The 20,911-nt window shown below is 39.3% G+C and overlaps 4 protein-coding genes across 4 annotated transcripts; 2 read left to right on the top strand and 2 right to left on the bottom strand.

The window, feature by feature from the left end:
• The first annotated feature begins 181 nt into the window (after nt 1-181).
• LOC148081851 (receptor-type tyrosine-protein kinase FLT3-like) lies at nt 182-9,444 on the top strand. The gene is made up of 24 exons (XM_087788904.1): nt 182-229; nt 628-704; nt 896-1,038; nt 1,355-1,479; nt 1,546-1,660; nt 1,984-2,087; nt 2,184-2,350; nt 2,825-2,960; nt 3,162-3,339; nt 3,444-3,544; nt 4,238-4,346; nt 4,419-4,618; nt 4,692-4,804; nt 4,872-5,004; nt 5,161-5,265; nt 5,347-5,457; nt 5,541-5,697; nt 6,161-6,252; nt 6,345-6,466; nt 6,698-6,820; nt 6,879-6,990; nt 7,051-7,150; nt 7,214-7,319; nt 8,172-9,444. Exons 1-24 carry the CDS (start codon nt 220-222, stop codon nt 8,304-8,306), a joined length of 2,874 nt encoding a protein of 957 aa, XP_087645030.1. The 5' UTR covers nt 182-219; the 3' UTR covers nt 8,307-9,444.
• A 256-nt stretch (nt 9,445-9,700) lies between these two features.
• urad (ureidoimidazoline (2-oxo-4-hydroxy-4-carboxy-5-) decarboxylase) lies at nt 9,701-11,109 on the top strand. The gene is made up of 2 exons (XM_087788071.1): nt 9,701-9,927; nt 10,501-11,109. The coding sequence occupies exons 1-2, from the start codon at nt 9,753-9,755 to the stop codon at nt 10,848-10,850; spliced, it is 525 nt and encodes a 174-aa protein (XP_087644197.1). The 5' UTR covers nt 9,701-9,752; the 3' UTR covers nt 10,851-11,109.
• Nucleotides 11,110-12,405: 1,296 nt separating this feature from the next.
• pdx1 (pancreatic and duodenal homeobox 1) lies at nt 12,406-14,001 on the bottom strand. Its single transcript, XM_087788361.1, has 2 exons — nt 13,638-14,001; nt 12,406-12,770 (listed from the first exon to the last, which is right to left on the bottom strand). Exons 1-2 carry the CDS (start codon nt 13,999-14,001, stop codon nt 12,406-12,408), a joined length of 729 nt encoding a protein of 242 aa, XP_087644487.1.
• Nucleotides 14,002-18,128: 4,127 nt separating this feature from the next.
• On the bottom strand, nt 18,129-20,511 carry LOC148081848 (uncharacterized). The gene is made up of 3 exons (XM_087788070.1): nt 20,370-20,511; nt 19,958-20,032; nt 18,129-18,719 (listed from the first exon to the last, which is right to left on the bottom strand). The coding sequence occupies exons 1-3, from the start codon at nt 20,393-20,395 to the stop codon at nt 18,383-18,385; spliced, it is 438 nt and encodes a 145-aa protein (XP_087644196.1). The 5' UTR covers nt 20,396-20,511; the 3' UTR covers nt 18,129-18,382.
• Nucleotides 20,512-20,911: the final 400 nt, after the last annotated feature.

Here is a 20,911-nt window from a genome sequence, read left to right as displayed (position 1 = left end):
CTTCATCATAACATTATTATAACAACACTAGTTATACTAGTTATAGCCGCTCAATTGCGGATTATCGTGATTCTTAAGATTGTTATTATTATTGTTATCAGACCGTAGTGGAGGAGTGGTTTACATTCTCATCTCACACTTCCTCCTTATAACGCTCACATCCTCACTTGAAAGTTTCACTGTTTGAGTGGATGACTAGCTCAAGCATCAATCCGAAGGATGATCCTGGGTGAGTCTGAACCTGCTTAACTGGTAACCTTTAACTGAATTAAAGAGACATACATCGATCAATTGGTTATGGGAAATATTCAATGGAGTTGCTCAAACTAGCTTCTTTCTCTAAAGAAAGATAAACCAGCTTCACTACAAATATAGAGATGCCAACATCTGTAATTCTAATCTCAGATGGTCTACACATTATATTGATAGTTTACAACCACAATGGGCAGGAAATGCAAATAAATGTTTCTTAAAAAAAAGTGTAAAAGTAGTGTAAAAGTAAGTACTTTATGGGGACAATATATACTCTTTCTTGAATAATTTAAAATATATCGTGTTGGTTCATTTGTACATTTATTTTTGGACTCTTTACTTATTAAGTTTCCACCTTTATCATGTCATGTCAAGCTGTTCTCCTTCTCTGCGCTGTCGGAGTGCAATGTGTCGACGACCAGGAGGCTGACGCCTGCATCTCCACTGCTGAAGTAAGTGTTTCAAATATAAATATACAGCTTTTATTTTAATTTTGAAGTTATTGTAGCTCAATGTATTGTTTTTGTTAAGAATTATATTTGTCTCATCAATTTTAAATGCAAATATATTTATTCTAGGTAATTTGTAATCAATTTCACTTTCTGTGTTTTGCCATTTTAAGAATGCACTTTCACTATTACAGGTGGCTTGCTTTGTGCCTGAGAACCATGCTGGTCCCGTTAACATCGAGGTTGGTTTCGGAAAGAAACTCGAGATCCATCTGCAGGGCCTCAAAGGACACTCCATCTGCTACTGGATGAAAGAAAATGTCACAACAGCATTGAGGTGATCCGAAATTAGTAGGACAAATAATAACAATTAAATTAACTTATTATGTATGTTACCCGGTGAGAGATTTTTAATCAGTCAAAATACAACACTCTGCTGTTTAGATAAAACAGTTCTTTTACAATGTGTAAATGGAGTTTTTGACATTAATATTGTGACTGTCTTTGTCAACAACAAAAAAAAAGAATCACATTTAGCTTTATTTTCTATGTTTTTATTCTTTGATGACTGGATTTGTATAAGTGTTCTTTTTTGTTGTTATTGTTATTACCCATATCTCTGTACGTTAATATACATATATTTTGAATCCTAGAAACGGCAGTACGTCTATAGTCCTGGCACCTCTGTCAGTGGCTGATTCTGGAAACTACAAGCTCATCTGTGCGGGCAGAACCGGCTTCAACTACTCTCAGTCTGTGACTCTACACGTGACAATGAGTAAGGGACTGCAACGGCAATTAAATGAACGCAAATATACCTTTTTTCTCTCCTTTTTTTTTTTAGGTCGCCCCAAAAAGCCTGTTTTGGCGATAGAAAAGAATGGTCTAAATTATCTAACCTGCCGGTCAGATGGTTCCCCAAAGCCCACCCTACAATGGATCAAGTTAAGGGACACAGGGTAACCACTGCATTACATACGGTTAAAGATTAGATCCGCACGAGCCAACTTGCGTCCTTTCTTTGTGGCGTTCCTATGTTCTCCCTGTGTTTGCAATAGTTTATTCCAGTCACTGTAATATATACAGAGGTTAATGAGTACTCGTAATTGTCCGTAGTTGTGAGTGTGTTTGTGGTTGTCCCTGGCCGCAATCCGACCTGAGTAGTACTCCCCTGCCTCTTGCCCTTACCAGCTGGGACAGGCTCCTGGCTATCTATTCTCTTATATTTGCTTGTTTTATTTGTGACCTTGACTTTATCGTTTCTTGTGCAAACAATCAACAGTAATGCAGAGATCAAAACTGGGACTTGGAAGCTTAATGACGTACAGGCTACGTGTTGTGCTTCAAACCCAGAGGGACAAGAATGCTCCCAAGTGTACGACTATGGTAAATACAGACCACATTGGACAATTTTTAAACTCGCACAGAAACACAAAATGATCATAAAGTGACTGAACAATGTTTTCCTTTTTTTTCTTCCAGATCTAGACGTCAGTTCCATGGACGAGAAAGATGTTTCAAATGTGACCTTAAGCCCTGGTGATTCACTGCTGCTCCGCTGCAAACTCGTCTATAAAGATTTTGTGACTGTGATTTGGGATAAAGACGAGAATGTTATTAAAGCAACGTGCTCAGCTACTGAAAAGGAGGTAATGATCCTCTGTTAATTAAATTATCAGAGAGTCTATAAATACAAGGGTGTACAAGTTCAATCATTTGTTGAGGAAGAGAGAACAATGGAAAACAAAGTTTTTTTGACAATTACAGTTAGATGGGGAAGTTTTGAGAACTCCATTGATTTACTGGCACTGTTGAGTAGAGAAGGAAGTTTGGAGAGAAGATATATAAATCCACACAGTTATCTGTTTCTCTGGTGGCACTAAAATGTAATATCTTGATTAAGAGAAACTAGATATAAGATAATTATTTATAACACAATGTTTAACATCACTCATTGATTTTACCTTTAAAGTAAGAACCAATGTTTGATATTGGACAGTAAAACACTGTAACTTAAATGTTGACTTCATTCTCCAGGTTTCAAACGGGACCTGGTAAATGGTTCACAAATATTCTATTTCCAATTTTGCAAGTTACAATCAGGACTCATTTTTTTTAACCAGATCTGCGTCCTGGACGATACCCTATTCAACTCCATCATCAACTTCCTGATGGTCCCGTCACTCCGTCTGGAGAGCAGTGGGACGTACACATGCAGTGCTGATGGTAGAAGTAAATCGCTCTACATCCAAGTCAGTGGTTAGTATGTTTCCACCTATCTTGGTTTTGTTTGTTATTATTCAATCCACTGTGTGGAATGTGTAGAGTTCTAGGAGCTTCCCAGAAATCTACCCAGTCCAGTTGACTCGCTTTCAAACCACTTGGATAACCTGGATGAATGAGAACCTTCAGTGACAGATTATTATTCAATATTTCATGATTCATTTCTACCTATTTCAGACAAAGACTCCCTCTCTGTGGAATTAGAAGACAGCATTGTCTTACATACGACCGAGTCTAGAGCCGTTCATCTGAAAGCCAACGTTTCTTATCACCCGGTCCTTCAGTCGTGCATCTGGGAAAGTCCTGATGGAATTAAAACCCCATGTGTTCGAGATAAAGGGGTCACCAAACACAGGTAACTGCTGAGAACACTCAAACTTAACTGTGCACAAAAAGTTATTTTTACTAACCAGCATATTTTAAGACAATTAACAGGGTTCTGCTGTCTTTCTCTTTCAGGAGAGTGTGGATGGAAGATACTCTAAAAACTGGAGATTACAAATTACACCTGAAAGCAGGAAAACTAAACCAGACAAAGACTGTATCTGTGTGTGTCGTAGGTAGGACAACGCAATGTGTAATGCCAGCTGTTCAAATAAGATTCTTATTTCTTCCAGGATTTCTGCAAATAAAGCCAGTAAAGATGCAATTTATTTGGTTAAAACACTTTGGTTTAATTTTGATCCCTTATGCCTCATGTAGTAGAACTCTCTAGAACTATTATTTTGACAAGAACTATTATCTTGACAATGTTCTTTACTACGTTACTTTGTCCGGGCAGATGCTCATAGAGAGTCCACGTGATCAGCGAACTGCTTTAAAGCAGTGGGTCATGGACAATGTTTTTATACAAAGTACTGAGAGACTTCATCTAAGGTACTAGAAAGATACAACAAGAAACTGACAAATCAAGAACATTGAGCACAATGCAGTCACCACACTATTGCAGTTACACTCTTGTGCCACTGGGGGAGCCAGTTACAATAATAAGATCACTCATTTTGTTCCTTAAATACTACTAATTTGAATTGGTTGAAAAGACCAACACTATTTTTTATGGATTTCAGAAACAGTTGGCATAGCTGAATGTTTTTTGTTCACTGCTCCAAGCTTGTGAGCACAGATGAGAAAAGCCATGACGACGGAATGATGATTTGTCTTTTGCCTTCATGACTCAATTCAGACGAGATCCAGACGACCGTTACAGCTGTCTGTTATTAGTCATCATAACAGTTGATTTGCTACTTTTTCAGATGAACCAAACTTCAAGTTATACAAGCCTTTCGACGATATTACCATTGAGACATCCAGTGCTACACCGGCAAATTACAGCTGGTTTTCCTGCGTCACCACCAACCAGAGGTACGAAGGAAGTCTGGGCCGAAGAATGCAGATGATCGTATGTGTTGGTAAAACCTGTGTGTGTGTGTGCAGCTGTGAAACAAGTTCAGTGTGGACAGAGGTCCCAGGCTCTTCAGAGACTGTCTCTGGGGTTCACTGTAATACAATGATCGAGAGCACACTCAGCACGGACCTACTGATGGGGCCCTATCTCAAGTTTTGCCTCACTAACTCTGTGGGCACCTGGTGTTCCGTTCAGTACACCATCCCATACTCAGCACTGTCCTCCAGAGGTGAGAAACACACACACAAAAAAATGCCATTAAAAATTGTCATGACATCTTGTTAATCTCTCTCTCTATGAAGTTGAGCTAAACAACCAAGATGGCATCTCCGGGATGCTCAAAGTGGGTTGTTTGGTTCTAGTCATGGCGCTGGTATTGGTCAGCATCGTGTTGACTTACTTTGTGAAAAAGAAGGTAAACTCAGAAGTTCAGCATTCAGGTCAGATAAACAAGATAATTGACTCTGTGTTTCTCCCCAAAGAAACCCCATTATCAGCCGCAGCTGCAGATGATCCAGATGGTTGAACCCAACGATAACGACTACATCTACATCGACTTTAAGGACTTTGAGTACGACGCCAAGTGGGAGTTTCCCAGAGAGAATCTGGAGTTGGGTATGAACGTCATAATTATTTAGCCGAGTACAGATGTTTGTATTGTTTCTGCAATGCTAACTAAAAACCAAATGTATAATGGACATTGATACATAATGATATATTGATATATTTGTGGTATATACCTGTTGGTGACACTTATTCTGTCCTCATCAGGGAAAGAACTCGGCGCAGGTGCTTTTGGGAAAGTTCTCCAGGCCACAGCTTATGGCATCAACAAGGCAGGATCGTCTCAGCAGGTGGCCGTCAAGATGCTGAAAGGTTTGTGTTTGATAAACGTTGCACTAAAAACACAACGCTTGGAAACTTGAAAGGGAAGACATGATGCTCCTGTTGCTGCAGAAAAACACCAAACTGTGGAGAAAGAGGCTTTGATGTCAGAGCTCAAGATGCTGACGCACATCGGTCACCATGGCAACATAGTCAACCTGCTTGGAGCGTGCACAACTTCAGGTGGGAACGCTGACAAAACTGACAAAAAAAAAAGTGGTTTATAATTGTAAGACAGATTCTAGACGGCTTTTCTTTCCCTCCAGGACCCACGTATCTGATTTTCCAATACTGCTGCCATGGAGACATGCAAAACTACCTGAAGCGAGCGAGCGAGAACTACCACAAGTCTGTGACCACAGCATCAGAGAGAGATCGTTTCAGCAACTTGTACCACAACCTGTTGTCAAAGAAAAGCTCCAGGTCAACAAAGATCAATCCTTATTTACCTTCAGGGATGATGGATAGATGGATGGATGGTTGGATGGATGGATGGATGGATGCTATAGATGGATGGATGTATAGATTCTAGATGGATGGATGGATGGATGGATGGATGGATGGATGGATGGATGGATGGATGGATGGATGGATGGATGGATGGATGGATGGATGGATGGATGGATGGATGGATGGATGGATGCTATAGATAGATAGATAGATAGATAGATAGATAGATAGATAGATAGATAGATAGATAGATAGATAGATAGATAGATAGATAGATAGATAGATAGATAGATAGATAGATAGATAGATAGATAGATAGATAGATAGATAGATAGATAGATAGATAGATGCTTTATTCATCTCACAGAGAGAAATGTAACGTGTGCGTAATGCTCATCGTATTATTGTAGAGTTATATGTATCTATTCTTCTCCAGCGGAATAAATAGGAGCGACTACATGACGATGCTTCCTGCTGCCACCGAGGGGCAGGAGAACCTCGCACTTCTCACCATCGATGACACAGACGGTCAGAACCAGACCAGGCCCTTTAAGCTCCACACAAATACACACCCGTGTCACTCTCAAGATGAATTCATAGAGCCTCTGTTGATTCCACAGATCCAGAGCTGTTTGAACATCCAGAAGACGCCACCGATGACCACCAGACTCTCACCTACGAAGACTTGCTCAGCTTTGCCTTCCAAGTGGCCAGAGGGATGGACTTCCTCTCCTCCAAAAATGTACATTGGAAGATCCTGCTTGATTTCATGACATGTCAGAAATCTAACACTGTCCCCAAAATTAATTTTGAACAATCAAAACCGTTAATTTAAGTGTTATCAGGGTGTCATTGTTCATATAAACCTAAACCTTTTTGATAATAAGATAATATGACTACATTTGATCTTCTTTGTAGATGAGCTGTATTATTCAATGAATTCCTGGAATATGTGTTTCTAACATGATTGCAGTGCATCCACCGAGACCTGGCAGCCCGGAATGTTCTGTTGACCAACGGGAGAAGGGTGAAGATTGGCGACTTCGGACTTGCCCGGGATATTGAAAACGACAGTAACTATGTCGTTAAAGGAAACGTAAGAAACATATCCCTGGCTCACGTTGGTCTGTAGCGTCTAAAGATGATCTCTTCAGGTGCATCTGCCAGTGAAGTGGATGGCCCCGGAGAGCATCTTCAAGGGCATGTACACCATGAATAGTGACGTCTGGGCGTATGGAATCCTTCTGTGGGAGATATTCTCGCTGGGTAGTTGAAAATCTGCTTCTGTTCTCAGTCATGATATAATGACTTGATAACCGGCTTCAGGTGTCACTCCGTATCCCGGGATGAAGGTGGATCGCACGTTCTACGCTCTGATCGAGAAAGGCTTCAAGATGGATTGTCCCAACTACGCAGAGGAGGCTGTGTAAGTGCAGCAGACGCACACAACTAACTCACAATTGTGCAAATAAATGTGGTCCTGCTACAGATACGGGGTGATGTGTAAGTGTTGGACCTTGGATCCATCTGCTCGCCCATCCTTCTCCAAACTGGTCTCGTTCTTTTTGGACCAACTGACAGAGAAGGAGGATAAGGTTTGTTCTAATTTGGGTCAAAATGTTTGTGTAAACAGTAAACGTATAGGGCAACTAGTGTGAAAACCCAACTCCCCTGACTCACTGTCATGTTTCAAATGTTGAAGTCTTCCTCTCCAAGATGCCGTAAGTCCCTCATCATGACCATGTTTTGAACTTATTACCTATTACCCCGTCTGAAATCTCAGCGAACGAGAGGTTACGGGAGCATAGTCCATTATGATGTTATTATGGCTTCACTCCTCCTCCATCCAGCTGTAATCACAACCTGCTTTGTATGTACAAAGCGTCCCTTGGTGGTGGAGACTTCCTGGATTAATGACCAATGGTGACAAACTTTGATACTTGACCAATCACAGCAGAGCGGGTGTGGTTATGGTGATTTAGCTTGAGTGTTTTCAGTGGGCGGGGCTTGAGCGCATTTTATAATGTAAATATTTCCATTTAAAGAGAGTTTTATGCAAACAGACACAGATGACCACCTACTGATGAGTACGATAGAGGTCCAAGTTTTTCTTGCTATTGCCCTTTAATAAGAAAAACTGGCATCGACTTCTGCTCACTATGAGGGTAATACGCTTGCAAAAGCCTAGAAAGAGTCGGGACGGACAGTCTCAGTATATATTCTCTGAGATTAGATTTTATTAACTATTGTTTCATTGATAAATGGTCACATTGTTTATAATATGACCTGCAAAATTAAACATATACATCCTTAATATATATTTTTTTCAATTGTGAATCAGTCGTCATTTTTCAAAGAGGAGAATAATCTTCCTCTGTAACAGACATACTGTCCTGAAATCAAAATAACTCTCTTTTGTTTCTTTTGTTTCCGTCTTCCTCATACAGCTCTGTCACAACCTGCCTGATCAGCTGTCCAATAACTACCAGAATGTGTCAGACATCGAAGGCCTTTCTGCTTTAACCAAACACAATGAGATCGACCAGAAAACTAACGACTGTTGTCCAACTCAGTCGGACTAATTCTAAAGAGCAGAGTACGAGGTGAAGCAGATCAGAGAGTGATTCCTGCTGTCTTTAATCATCATTATCTAAAGCAATATTTACGTCTTCATTTTTACAAAATGCAAATATCCATGTCATACTACAAAAACCTGCTTGCTGTTATTTTTGATCATTATATTTTTGTGCACTTGATTTTATACCAGGGAATCAAAAGTTATCGTTGCGTGTTATTACCTTTGAGTCTGTGAATGTTTTTTATTTTTCAAAGTGAGAATGAAAACTATTAATAATGTCATGAATCAGGCATAGCTCCTGCAAACCTGCATTATTGAAAGGTTAGCGAAGATTTTTTTAAATGTTTTACAAAATGTAACTGATAAAAGGCAAAGAATATAATGCGCTGAATCAAGAGAATTGTAAGTGGGTGGAAACGTATTTGTGAGAGGTTTGTATTATCAAGAAACATCTTTAAACTTTTTTATTCGTGCAGGCTTTGCCTTGATTTTCTGGAACTCCTGTGTTGTTCTCTGTGTATATCTATATTGATCTTTTTAGTATATATTTTATTGAGTGTTGTTTTGATTGTTTAAGCGCTTTGTGACCCTGGTTTGGAAAAGCGCTCTTCAAATATAATTACTTACTAACTTACTAATATCAACATTTTAATGATTGAATCTTACTTGTGAATCAAATGTCGTTTAATGTGTTTCAAGAAATTATTGTTTTCTTACATTCCTTCCTTTAAAATGGTTTATGTTTTCATATGTGTGTTACTATTACCTTTTGTGTTGGTAACTGTATCAGATGCTCGAGTAGGTTTACTCCAAAAACATCTCTGTGACCACCATGAATCAGTTGGTTTTTTAAACATTAGAAAAAACATGAATCAGAAGAAGAAAGAACATTCACTTTGAAATGAATTTAAAACTAAAATATAGACACAGAAAGACTTTGTAAAGTATCTTATAACCTAAAGATATCAGTTTTAAATTCTGGATCCTAACACATGTTTGTATATAAAAATTATTTGTATTTATCTCTCTGTACGATCATTGTTCAGTTACTGTGTTCATCTGTTCACGGAACGGAAAACCAAACGCACCATTGTACTCAATAAATGATGTATATAATAAATAAAATAATTTAAAAAAGGGAATATTTTTCAAATTTCTGTCCTTGACATTATCCTCTTTGAACAGTGTCCACAATGTCTCCCACTTCTTGCCCTGTGTAGCTGGGATAAAATCTTCAATACTTGGTAATGAACCATTAACTACAGTCAAGTTTGCTATCCCTGTCCTAACGTGCATTACCCCCCCGGCCAAAGTCCAAAAACGAGATCATCTGCGTTGCGAAACTTTTGCACACAGCTATATTTTGGTTGTTAAAGGAGAATCATTTTGAATATTAGAGACTGCCTACAACAGAACCAGAAAAGCAGGAAAACATACCACGGCAGTTGGAATGAACCTCGCCACAGCTAACTCCCTCTCCTATGAGGATTTTGTGGAAACTTTTGGAAACTTGGTGGAGAAATGTCCCATAATAGCAGCAGCCGTCTGGTCAAAGCGTCCTTTTGTGAGCGTCGGTGAGCTTGAGGATGCGATCGCTCGGTTCATAGATGCCCTGCCAGAGTCAGGTGAGAGGATTCTTTTGCTTGAACTGAACAATGGTGTTTTACTCTTCAAGACTAGCTTCACACATTCATATGATCTCAAAGCTCTGTGCGGATTCCTTACACATAAAGTACGACTGTTGCTATTTACAGATGATGGTTTTGACCCTTTTTTTGCCTTAAAAAGAAATTCAAGATTAAAAATCAGATATTTATTTTTGATTGATCTGATGTGACGATAAATTAAAAAAGAAGTGTATTCTTTAAGGTATATTTATCATCAAAGGTAAAAGAGCTAAGCCAAAATGCTGATCAGTAAATGGATTCCAGGACCTTCAGACATGATTTCAGTGTTGGATAAAAAGATTCCTGATCCAGCAGAGTCTCAGAAGGTGTGAGGAATCTGAAACTTTAAATAGAAATACCTGGTTAGATGCAAACATAATGATGACAATAGTATCTCGCCCTGGAGGTTGAATTCATCATTCAGGTGCAGGTGAGGTCAAGAACTCCTTTCAACCTTTAGAACGTCGGCTCTAAACCACATCCAACCTTCACATCAGGTCTCCACTAATGTCGTACGCATGTCGTCTGCAGGCAAGGAGGGCATCCTCAGGTGTCACCCTGACCTGGCAGGCAGAGACCTTCAGGGCGGCACGTTGACCAGGGAGTCCCAGGAGGAGCAGGCCGACGCAGGCATGGACCGTCTGGACACCACAGAAGCGTCACGCATGTCCAGACTCAACCAAGAGTACAAAGAGCGCTTCGGCTTCCCCTTCGTCATCTGCGCCAGGATGAACGACAAGGCCGCCATCCTGCAGCGGCTGACGGAGCGACTGAACAACAGGGCGACCGAGGAGAGAGAGATCGGTGTCCAGGAGGTGAAGAAGATCTGCCGACTGCGTCTGCACAGCCTTCTGCCGTCCGACGCTTTAAATAAACTTTAGTGACAAGCTGTCAAATACATTTGCTTTATTACTCTAGTTATCAACACATTCTCCAGAAAGTATCCTGTAAATATTGCAAATATTGAAATGAAGGCACAATGTTCTATATTTCTACATGCTCAGATGAAAAGGAACAATAAATAAAAGCATTATTGTCTTATATTGGATAGTGACCTTTCAGATTCTCTGTGGGTAATAACAGAAAACCCAACATTTTGCTGCTATAAGGATCATAATATTAAACTTCATTTAAACCCTTTTTCTTTTTTAAATTATTATTGTTAATTGTGACCAAGATGTCATTTTTCAAAGAGCAGAATAATGTATCTTTAACACCCCGTAACAAGAGGTTTTTCTATCTGAGACACACTGTATTATTAACATTTTTTTATAAACATTCACTGTTTTCCTGTCTTGAAAGTTTCCTCAACGTCATATTACTGATTATACGTTTATTTCATTGAGGATTTTCCGGATTAGGTTTATGATATTTTTAAATAGTGTACAAAGTGTTACGGACCGGTACGTTTTACCTCATTATAGCAGCAGCTATAGCTCTGTTATAGCTGCTGCGATACTGTTTAGAATCCCTTCATTTCCAGGTAAGAAAACATATTTTTTAAATTTTCTTTAACAGACGTTTCAAGTGGCAAGTGGATAATAAGATTGTGTAGGAGCTGACCCGTTTGAGACTCCTGCAAGTTGATTGTCATCCGTCATTGTAACAGCCCCCCAAAAATAAAGCGTTCTGGTGTATAAAACTGTGGCACAGTCAGTATGTTTTATTTTAATAAGAAACATTTAGTAAAATGTTAAGAGCATACTTTGAATCATTAAATAACTCAGAGATTCGTTTAACCTTAGAATCTTGGAATGAATATGCTTAGTGCTTATTCTATGTGGAAGATTTATATTGACAATGACTTTGAACATTTCAATTTGATCCTTCGATTACATTTTAACCGATTTTCCACATCACAAATGAGACAAAGTGACCCAGAATACACTGTATTGAATGAGATTTTAAGAGCGCATTGTAATTGTAATTGTGTGTTGATTTATGCCTTTTTATCTTAAAAAAAATATATATATGCTTGTCTAGATTACACTTCATTAAAAGAGGTTTATTCAAGATATTCCATATGAATTAAGAAGTTTTGCACCAAAATATCTGTCAAAATATCATGATAATAATATGTCTCTGAGAGTGTTTTTGTAGTCTTTGGTTCATGTTTAAGGCAGAGAGGTCCAAACGCAGTCTACAGTAGTCTGTGGGGGCATGAATGGAGATTTGTCCAGTGTACCCCGACTCTTTTAAGTCCCTCTGAGTGGCAGTGACCAACTTCTATAATTCACCTGGCGAAACGAGCACCTGTGCCCACAGGTAAAAACGTGTTTAAGTGCTTTTCTTAAATCTCTGTCAGAACTTCCAAAATCAGGGGGTCCACGTCTGTGATGGGTCACCTCGGAAAATACTGTTCATGTTTCGTGGGAAGTCCAAAAGCCAGTGCAGCAGAAATGTTCCCCCGCAGTCCAAAAGAATCTGGTCCTGGATCTAAGAGGTCTTCCTGTGGCTGGAGAGCCCGTGCAGTGGGGAGACGGGCGGCGTGGCCGTGCTCGTGACCGCGCCCGCGCCCGCGCTCTCGCCCTGGTCCACTGAGGTGATGGACGAGTCCTGGTCTGGGTCGGTACCGCGCACCCTCCTGCGGTCCTCCTCCTTCTTCCACTTCATGCGCCGGTTCTGGAACCAGATCTTGATGTGTCTCTCGGTCAGGCTGAGGGTCAGCGCGAGCTCCACGCGGCGCGGGCGCGAGATGTAGCGGTTGAACAGGAACTCCTTCTCCAGCTCCAGCAGCTGCGCGCGCGTGTACGCCGTCCGCGTGCGCTTGTTCTCCTCCACCTCCGTCATCACGTAAGGTCCTGGAAGTTTTAATACTTTTTAATACTTTCATTTGAACTCTGAATAAGACATGCTTTTAATTCAGCTAAAGTAACACCGAAAACAAAAAGTATTAATATGCAAGTGACGTAGTTTATACAAATACACTAAATAATAACAAAAATATAAATACGAATCGTCGGCTAAAGAAAATAAAGAAATTGAGGACTGCTAATATGTGTTTGCAAATATGTTATATACAAATACTTATAATTTTCAATTATTATAATAACTAAAAAAAATAAATAGAACAGAAATAATGATATCTATGCATGTCCAATTTTAATTTACAAATGATTGATTCTAAATGTTGCGTGTTCTTAAATATCTTTTTGTATTTTCTTGATGTTATTACTTATATTCATTTTATTATTATTACTGCATTCTCAATGTCTCACATTGGTAGACGTTGATAATTCCTCATTCACGAATTATTACAAATTATTTGAAAACAGAAGAGCTGTTTTATTTATTATTATTGATTATTCTAACGTTATAAAGCCTCGAATTTCTTGATATGTTCAACGAGGGTTTCGTTTTCTTTTTAAATACGTAATACAATGTGTTAAAAGTCATAATTTATATATATATATATATATATATATATATATATATATATATATATCATATAGCTTTTCAAGTACATTTTCTTTTTTCTTAATTATGACTTTTAACAAATTGTATTAAGGATTAAACAAACGAAACCCTCGTTGAAAATATCAAGAAATTCGAGGCTTTATAACGTTAGAATAATCAATAATAATCATATATATATATATATATATATATATATATATATATATATATATATGATATCAATGTCCAATAAGATCCCGTCATGCTGTTACCTGTCCACTGTCCCTTCCAGGTGTGCGCGTGAGACTTGGTGCTCTTCATCCAGGGGAAAGGCAGGTGATACCTGCCGGCCTCCACGTCTCCATACCCCGGGCTCAGCGGGAGCGACTGCTGCTGAAACCCCTGCGGGTGCTGCAGATGCGGGACCCCCGGGTCCTCGCGCACCGACAGACCGTAGGTCGCGGTCATGTCCGGTAGAGCCGCCGGCTCCAGGACCCCCATGGCGGGCGGAGAGTAGACGGAGTGTCGGCCCATGTAGAGGCAGGGCGGCGGGCTGTAGTCCTCTCCCTGAGACCTCTGGTACACGCACGACTCTTTGAAAACCTGAGTGGGGTAGTAGTGGTCTTCTCGGTTCATGGCTGCGTCCCTCACCTGCTCCTGCTGAGACTGTGAGGCCCCTGGAGGCTCCGACAGGTGAGTCACTGCGGGACCATGTGACTCCGCGGAGCTGGAACTTCTGGTGTGTTCGCACCTGCAGGCTCGGTGGAGTCTGAGGTCTGTGCGGGTTTTCACTTCGACCTCAAGCAGTAAAACCTCTCGGTAAACAGTGAGCACATGCTGCGGACACGCCCTCGCACTCCACCAGGTGAGCCAGGTCAGCGAAGGAACCCTAAACTTTTTTTTTAGGAGTAGCTATTTCCATGTTCAATAATAAAGGTGTATTACCGATATTATCAACAGGTGAAATACTAAACTTGCTTGAACTCTCTCATAAAATAGTTATTTATTATTTATTTTAACGTGCCTAAATCCCAACAACAATCTCCTCTTGAATAAAAAAACAAATAAATCAAAATCTGACATGAGACGCAAGGGGTTTAAATAGACAAACACAATGAAAAAAACTTTATTTCCAACATTTATTTTCCCCTAGTGACTCAGGAGGCAGATATAAAATAAACGTATGGGGTTAAAGTAAAATAAAAAAATAAAGTCGTAGTCATCCAAAGTCAAAAGTGAATAATGAGGACTATTTTTACTAAATGGGTCAAAAATACAATTTCTTCTTAGATTTATTTGGTGTGTTTTGTGTCATTAAAAAAATAACTTATTGGTCAGGAAAAAATACAAAACCTGAAACATAACTATTCGGATTCTTCAATTTTAGCAAAGCACAATAAAAAAATGGATGGTCAATTATTTAATAGACAAACACAATGAAAAATCTTTATTTCCAACATTTATTTTCCCCTAGTGACTCAGGACGCAGATATAAAATAAATTTATGGGGTTAAAGTAAAATTTAAAAAATAAAGTCGTAGTCATCGAAAGTCAAAAATGAATAATGAGGACTATTTTTACTGAATGGGTCAAAAATACAATTTCTCCTTAGATTTGTTTGGTGTGTTTTGTAACTTATTGGTCAGGAAAAAATACAAAACCTGAAACATAACTATCCGGATTCTTCGATTTTATTAAAGCACAATAAAATAATTGATGGTCAATTAGGCTAAAGTGTTAATTATACAATTACATTGGAAAGGACCAACACTATTATTTTCTCCGTCTATATATTCATATTTTCTTTTTAAATAAAAAGTAGATGACAATTAGTATTAAAGAGATATTCAATTAAATATACATTTATATTTATTTATACATATAAACTGCATTTGAAAAATCATCAAGGAGTAGAAACATCTTTTATTTAATATTAAAAAATACAGTATTTTGTCTCTACAAATGTGTTTTTTATATCTCAAAATAACCTTCCCAAGTGACTAAAGTTATACATGTATGCACCTATATGCACCCTCTCCAAAAGAAAGTATCTTGACAGTGCACCTAGTGGTGAAGGGGCCGGTCGTTAAATGGACCATTAGGATTTAGAATATGAATTCAGGACTTTTTATAGATGTGCGCACACATCGATCCGCCCGCGTGATAACAGCCTCGTGATGGGAAACGTTGTCATGGAAACTTAGATGAAAAGCACAAACACTGTATTTTTGCATCAGCCTTTTTTTTTCTGCCTCCAGACTTTTTCAATGTACCCATTACACAGCTGTACCTGCATCATTTAACACCATTTAGGAGCTCCGGGGCCCCCTTGCCAGTCAATGGGCCCTCGGTGATGACAGCCGCTGTGTTTGCTAGCCATTAGCCCTCGGCGAGTGTGTGTCTGCCCCATTAAACCGCGGCTCTTCTGGTAAACCAATTAGTTTGGAGTGAGCCGGAGTCGATTAAGCGATGTGTACACGGAGAGTGCCTCGACAGTCACCAGCTGGATTTATGTTCTTCAGGTGAAGCACAGAATTCAGATGGATTTTATCGCTTCTCGACTGTCCTTAGTATCTAAATGGGCCACTCAGTGATGCAATAAAGTTCAAGTAAAGCACCTGTGACGAAATAAGTGACTAAATGGTGTTTATATTTGATCATTGTTGCGAAGAGGAAGGAAACCGTTAACCTGAATCTTTGCTGTTTTGAAAGTGCAGATGGACGCCATGATTTACGGAGCATGAAGGAAACTCATGCTGTCCATGTACAGAAAATAATGACTCGAGGGAGACAAACCGCATTTAGGTGAGCACGCTGTGACATTATGTTTACATACACTTTTAGTTTGACCTGTTGTATGTATTGGATTATTTTATTGTCAACCAAAAAACTGCTCATTATACAAAAGAGAACCTTTTTAAACTCTAGACTAGACCATATCCATCTGACAATTGAGTTCCTTTTGGCCCCTCTTGTGGTCACTTTGGCCTTCAGTCGCAAGTCCAGTCCTTGACCATCATGGAGGTTCGAACCATGTTACAAACCTGAGATAAAAGTGCTGCCAGCTGCATGTTTTTAAACATTATCATTCAAGTTCCTGTCTTTCTCAGAAGAGTGAAATGAGCTCATCTGTGAGTCTATTCTTTTTATCTTCATTTCCTGCAGGGCAAAGGTTAGTTTTTTACATCCTATTCTATATATGAATATCAGCATCAAAATACAGAAAGAGGGGAAAAAAAGATAACATAGAATATGGATCAAAAGATGTAAATAAAGACAAAAGTGTGAGCCTGTGAGGACATCAATTATACAATATTATTGATGATGTAAGTAAGTAATATATATTTATATAGTGCTTTTCTAGACCAGGGTCACAAAGCACTTAAACAATCAACAAAAAACAAAAAACAAAAATATATATATATATATACTAAAAAGATCAAGATAACACCGAGAAAAATACAGGTGTCCTAGAAAAATCATGGAAAAGCCTGCAGGAATAAGAAAGTCTTAAGATGTTTCTTGAAGGAGTCAGTAGATCATCAAACACAGAGAGAGAGGAAGATCGTTCCAAAGTTTAGGAGCAACAGTCTGGAAGGATTTCTCTCCTCTGGTCCTGAACCGTGTTCAGGAACCATCAGTAGATTCTGATCCACAGACCTCAGAGCCCGAGCTGGGGTGTAAGGCTGGATCAGATCACTTATGTTAGGAGGAGCCTGACCATGAATAGATCTGAAAGTAAGAACCAGAATTCTAAAGTTCATCCTGAAAGAAACTGGAAGCCAGTGAAGAGTTTTAAGGATCAGAGAAATGTGAGTTCTTCTACTAGAACAGGTCCGAATTCTCGCTGCAGAGTTTTTTATCAACTACAGGCGAGACAACTCCTTGTTTAGACATGAAAACAGACCGTGTCTTCTCGACTGGACTATTGCAACAAATGCATGGATTACAAGCTCCAGATCATGTTGTGACAACATTTTCCTAAGCTTAGAGATTTTTCTCAGTTGAAGGAAACAGTTTCCGGTCAGTTTTCTGCAGTGTTATACACATTTTTATTTGGAGATTTTCAATAAAGGTGGTAATGTGTTAGTAAAATATAAAAATGTCAGAACGGCACTAGTTAGTAGGGAACCAACAAAAGAAAAGATATAAAGGCTTTAAGAATGTTTTTTTCACATTTTCTTTGGTCCTTAGATGCAAATGGGCCGATTAGACTTCGTATTACGCATTATGAAATGAAGAGTTGCTCGTTTATTACACCCAGGAAATATATAAAGGACGTCCATGTGCCCATCTCCAGTAAGGTAAGGTAAGGTAAGGTAAAACTTTATTGATCCCTCAGGAGGTCTCCTTTGGGAAATTGTTTTTTACCAATAGCCAGCAATTTTTCATAAACAATAAAGAATAAAATAAGAACATAAAGAGGAAGAACAAGATGATACAATCCAAGTCTAAAGACAAAGACAAAGAACATAGGTCAAGGAAAGAAAAACAACAAAGACAAAGGATTCAAAGACTAACATAGAACAGAACATCCAGATACTCTCACTGCACTCCTGCCCCCGAACTCAGAATTGTACAATTTAATAGCCCGAGGGATGGTTATTACTTATTGATAATATATGTTGATACTTATTAAGGTATAAGGTTTATATAGCCTGGTAAATGCAAGTGTTTTAAAGATTATCAAGGTATACTTTTACAAGAGTTTGACAATTAACTGTAACGCCCATCTATAAAAAAATAAAACAACGTAGAAGACCTTCAGTGTAAAATCTGTTTTAATGACAACATAAGGATTGGTCGAACGATGTGTGTGTTTAGAAGACGGAGGTCTTATTATAAACAAAACTACGTAAACTAAGAAAAACTACCAACACAGCTAGACAAATGATAAGACGTTGACACAACCGTTGTGTTTACATTGGAGGTGAACAACAACAGAATGAAACCGAACGTCTTGAGTCCTATTAAAGAATAAAAGAAACTGGCTTTAGTCAGAGACTTTGATCTATACTCAGTGTTTGTCTCGGTCAGTCTTCCTGCTACTCTTGCTGTGCCGCTCGTCCTCTCTATGTCTGTGCTTGTGGCTTCGCTGTCTGTCGTCGTCGCGTGACGTAACTCGGTCGCTGTGCTTGTGATGGTGTTTACGGTCCGTGTGTCTCTCGGTGCTCCTGCACTCTCTGCGGGGAGAGCGGCTGCGGTCGCGTCTTCGTTTGGGCGACTCGCTCCTGCGATGTCTTCCGCTGCTCGAGCGTCTCGGGGGAGAATCGTCGCTGTTCCGGTCCAGGCCGGTGGAGCGCAGCGTGTTGATGAGGAAGCGCTTGTTGGTGCTCTGGAGAGGACACTTCATCCTAGATGCACAGAGGAAGAACAAAACACATTGGACCTCAATTGGCAATTAAAGTGACATCATGTTTGAATACTAATACGCTAAAGGGACAAGTATGGATTAAACCGTTGTGTTATCTCTGGGTCAAGATGAAAAAAATAAGTTTGAGGCGACACAAGGGTTACCACAAACATATTTGTTTTCGGGTGACCGGGGCTGTTTTAGTATTTTGAGTGGACAAGTAAGTAAGTAAGTAAGTAATTTTTATTTATATAGCGCTTTTCCAGACCAGGGTCACAAAGCGCTTAAACAATCAAAACAATATTCAATAGAGTATATACTTTAAAAGGTCAAGATAATACTGATAACACAACAGGAGTTCCAGAAAATCAAGGAAAAGCCTGAAGTGCGTCCCAACTAGCAGTGTGCGAAAATGTAGTGCGCAATGAGCCCTCAAACGGCCAGAAAATTGAGTGTTGATCGATAGACACCTTACACCCTCACTGGCCGCCATCTTAGTGACGTAGATGATGCTAAACGGAAGATACGTCACTGAAGACGTGTCTTCGGAGCAGGTACCGGCGTAAATGTCTTGAGAAAACACTAATTTTTACCACAAAACGACAATAATAACAATGAAACGCAACTTAATAACTTCTTTCAATCGGTGAAAAGTGCTGACAAGTGTCGGCGATGGAGTTCCAACTTCCGGTTGCGATCGGCGTTAAAAAGTAGTAGAAGAAGAAGCTGTCGAGTGTGAAGCGGCAGTGCTAAGAGTTTAGACAGTACTACATGTCGACAATTTGCGCACTGGCCAAGTACGTGCACCGCCTTAATGTGTACTGTAAAACAGTGCACTCGGAGAAGTGCGCAATTTGGGATACAGCCCGGGGTCACCTTGACCCAGAGACAACACAAGGGAAACCACAAACACATTTGTTTCCGAGTTACCGGGTCATCTTGACCCAGAGACTCCACGAGGGTTAAAGATCAATTCTATAGATTTTTTAGTATGAATCAGATGATCTGTTTAAGCTGCTGCTAAACAGAGATAATTAAAAATACATTTAGTTCCCTGTGTCAATGTTATGGTAAATACATTAAAAGCTAATATTGTATATTCTGGACAAAAATGGACCTGCTTGAAATAAGTTGTTCAAATAATGTTTTTAGTTGATTCGGAATAAGATAGTGGGGTCATCATTATATAAGTAACTGTGACATTCATTATTATGGGGGGGTCAGACTTGAGGGTCTCACCATCCTGTCGCGCCCATGGTCTCTGCTCTGATCCGGGCTCGGTCGGTCTCCCTGAGCAGCTCCTCCACCGCTCGCCTGCACATAGAAGACGAGAAGCTCGAGTACAGTTTGTTAGAGACAGAAACATGGAACCATGTTGGAGTGAAGCCAGAAGAGGCGATTGAATGAAACGAGTGGAAACATCGAAGCGGGAGGGGAAAGGGAATCATTAACAGTGTCCCGGTGTAACCCGGGCCAAACTAAAGGAGAGTATAGTTTATTTAAGTCACATCACTGGAGAAACAGTATTTCCTGTGAGACGTTTATCGTCGTGACGAGATCGTCGGAACACGTTGTGGTAGCGATTAGCAGCCGCGCTACTGGCGGCGAACTACGACAGTAACTTCTGCTTAACGGCAACACATCCACGTACTTTTCCAGTTCATTGTCTTCTGCCATCCCAGTCACACCAGTAACAGCCTCGGGAAAGAAATAAATCTTTGTTGGATCGATTGTGAAGCTTAATCACAGCGACATCTTCCTTGTTTACCTCTACGCGAGGCCCTACGAGCAAAGACCCCTTTGTTAGGTATCCGTGGCGATGCCTGAAGAAAAAAAACAAAAGTCAAAGCTTTTATCCTCATGTAATACAACCTGGACTTTTAAACTAGACCATGTAAATATGATTTATGTATGTATGTATTTATATAATTTAATATAAATCTTGCCGAATCTCCTTTTATAAAAAAAAGAACAACATTAGTTTTCTTACAGGATTTTTTTCTTCTGTTCAAATAATATAATGTATCATTCTCTGTTCTGTAACCATTTTCATTTTGTTATATTCTATAATATCTTGAAATACGAATAGAAAGTGATAAATGAGCAAATACTTTTTTTTTTTAGAATATAGGTGTTTATTTTAAGATTACTATTTAAAGATTACTATTTAAAACTGTTTATTTATATATATAT

The sequence above is a fragment of the Callionymus lyra genome, chromosome 4, assembly GCF_982586985.1.
Source record: "Callionymus lyra chromosome 4, fCalLyr1.hap1.1, whole genome shotgun sequence".
In the NCBI taxonomy this organism is placed as follows: domain Eukaryota; kingdom Metazoa; phylum Chordata; class Actinopteri; order Syngnathiformes; family Callionymidae; genus Callionymus; species Callionymus lyra.
This window is presented reverse-complemented; position numbering and strand designations above follow the sequence as displayed.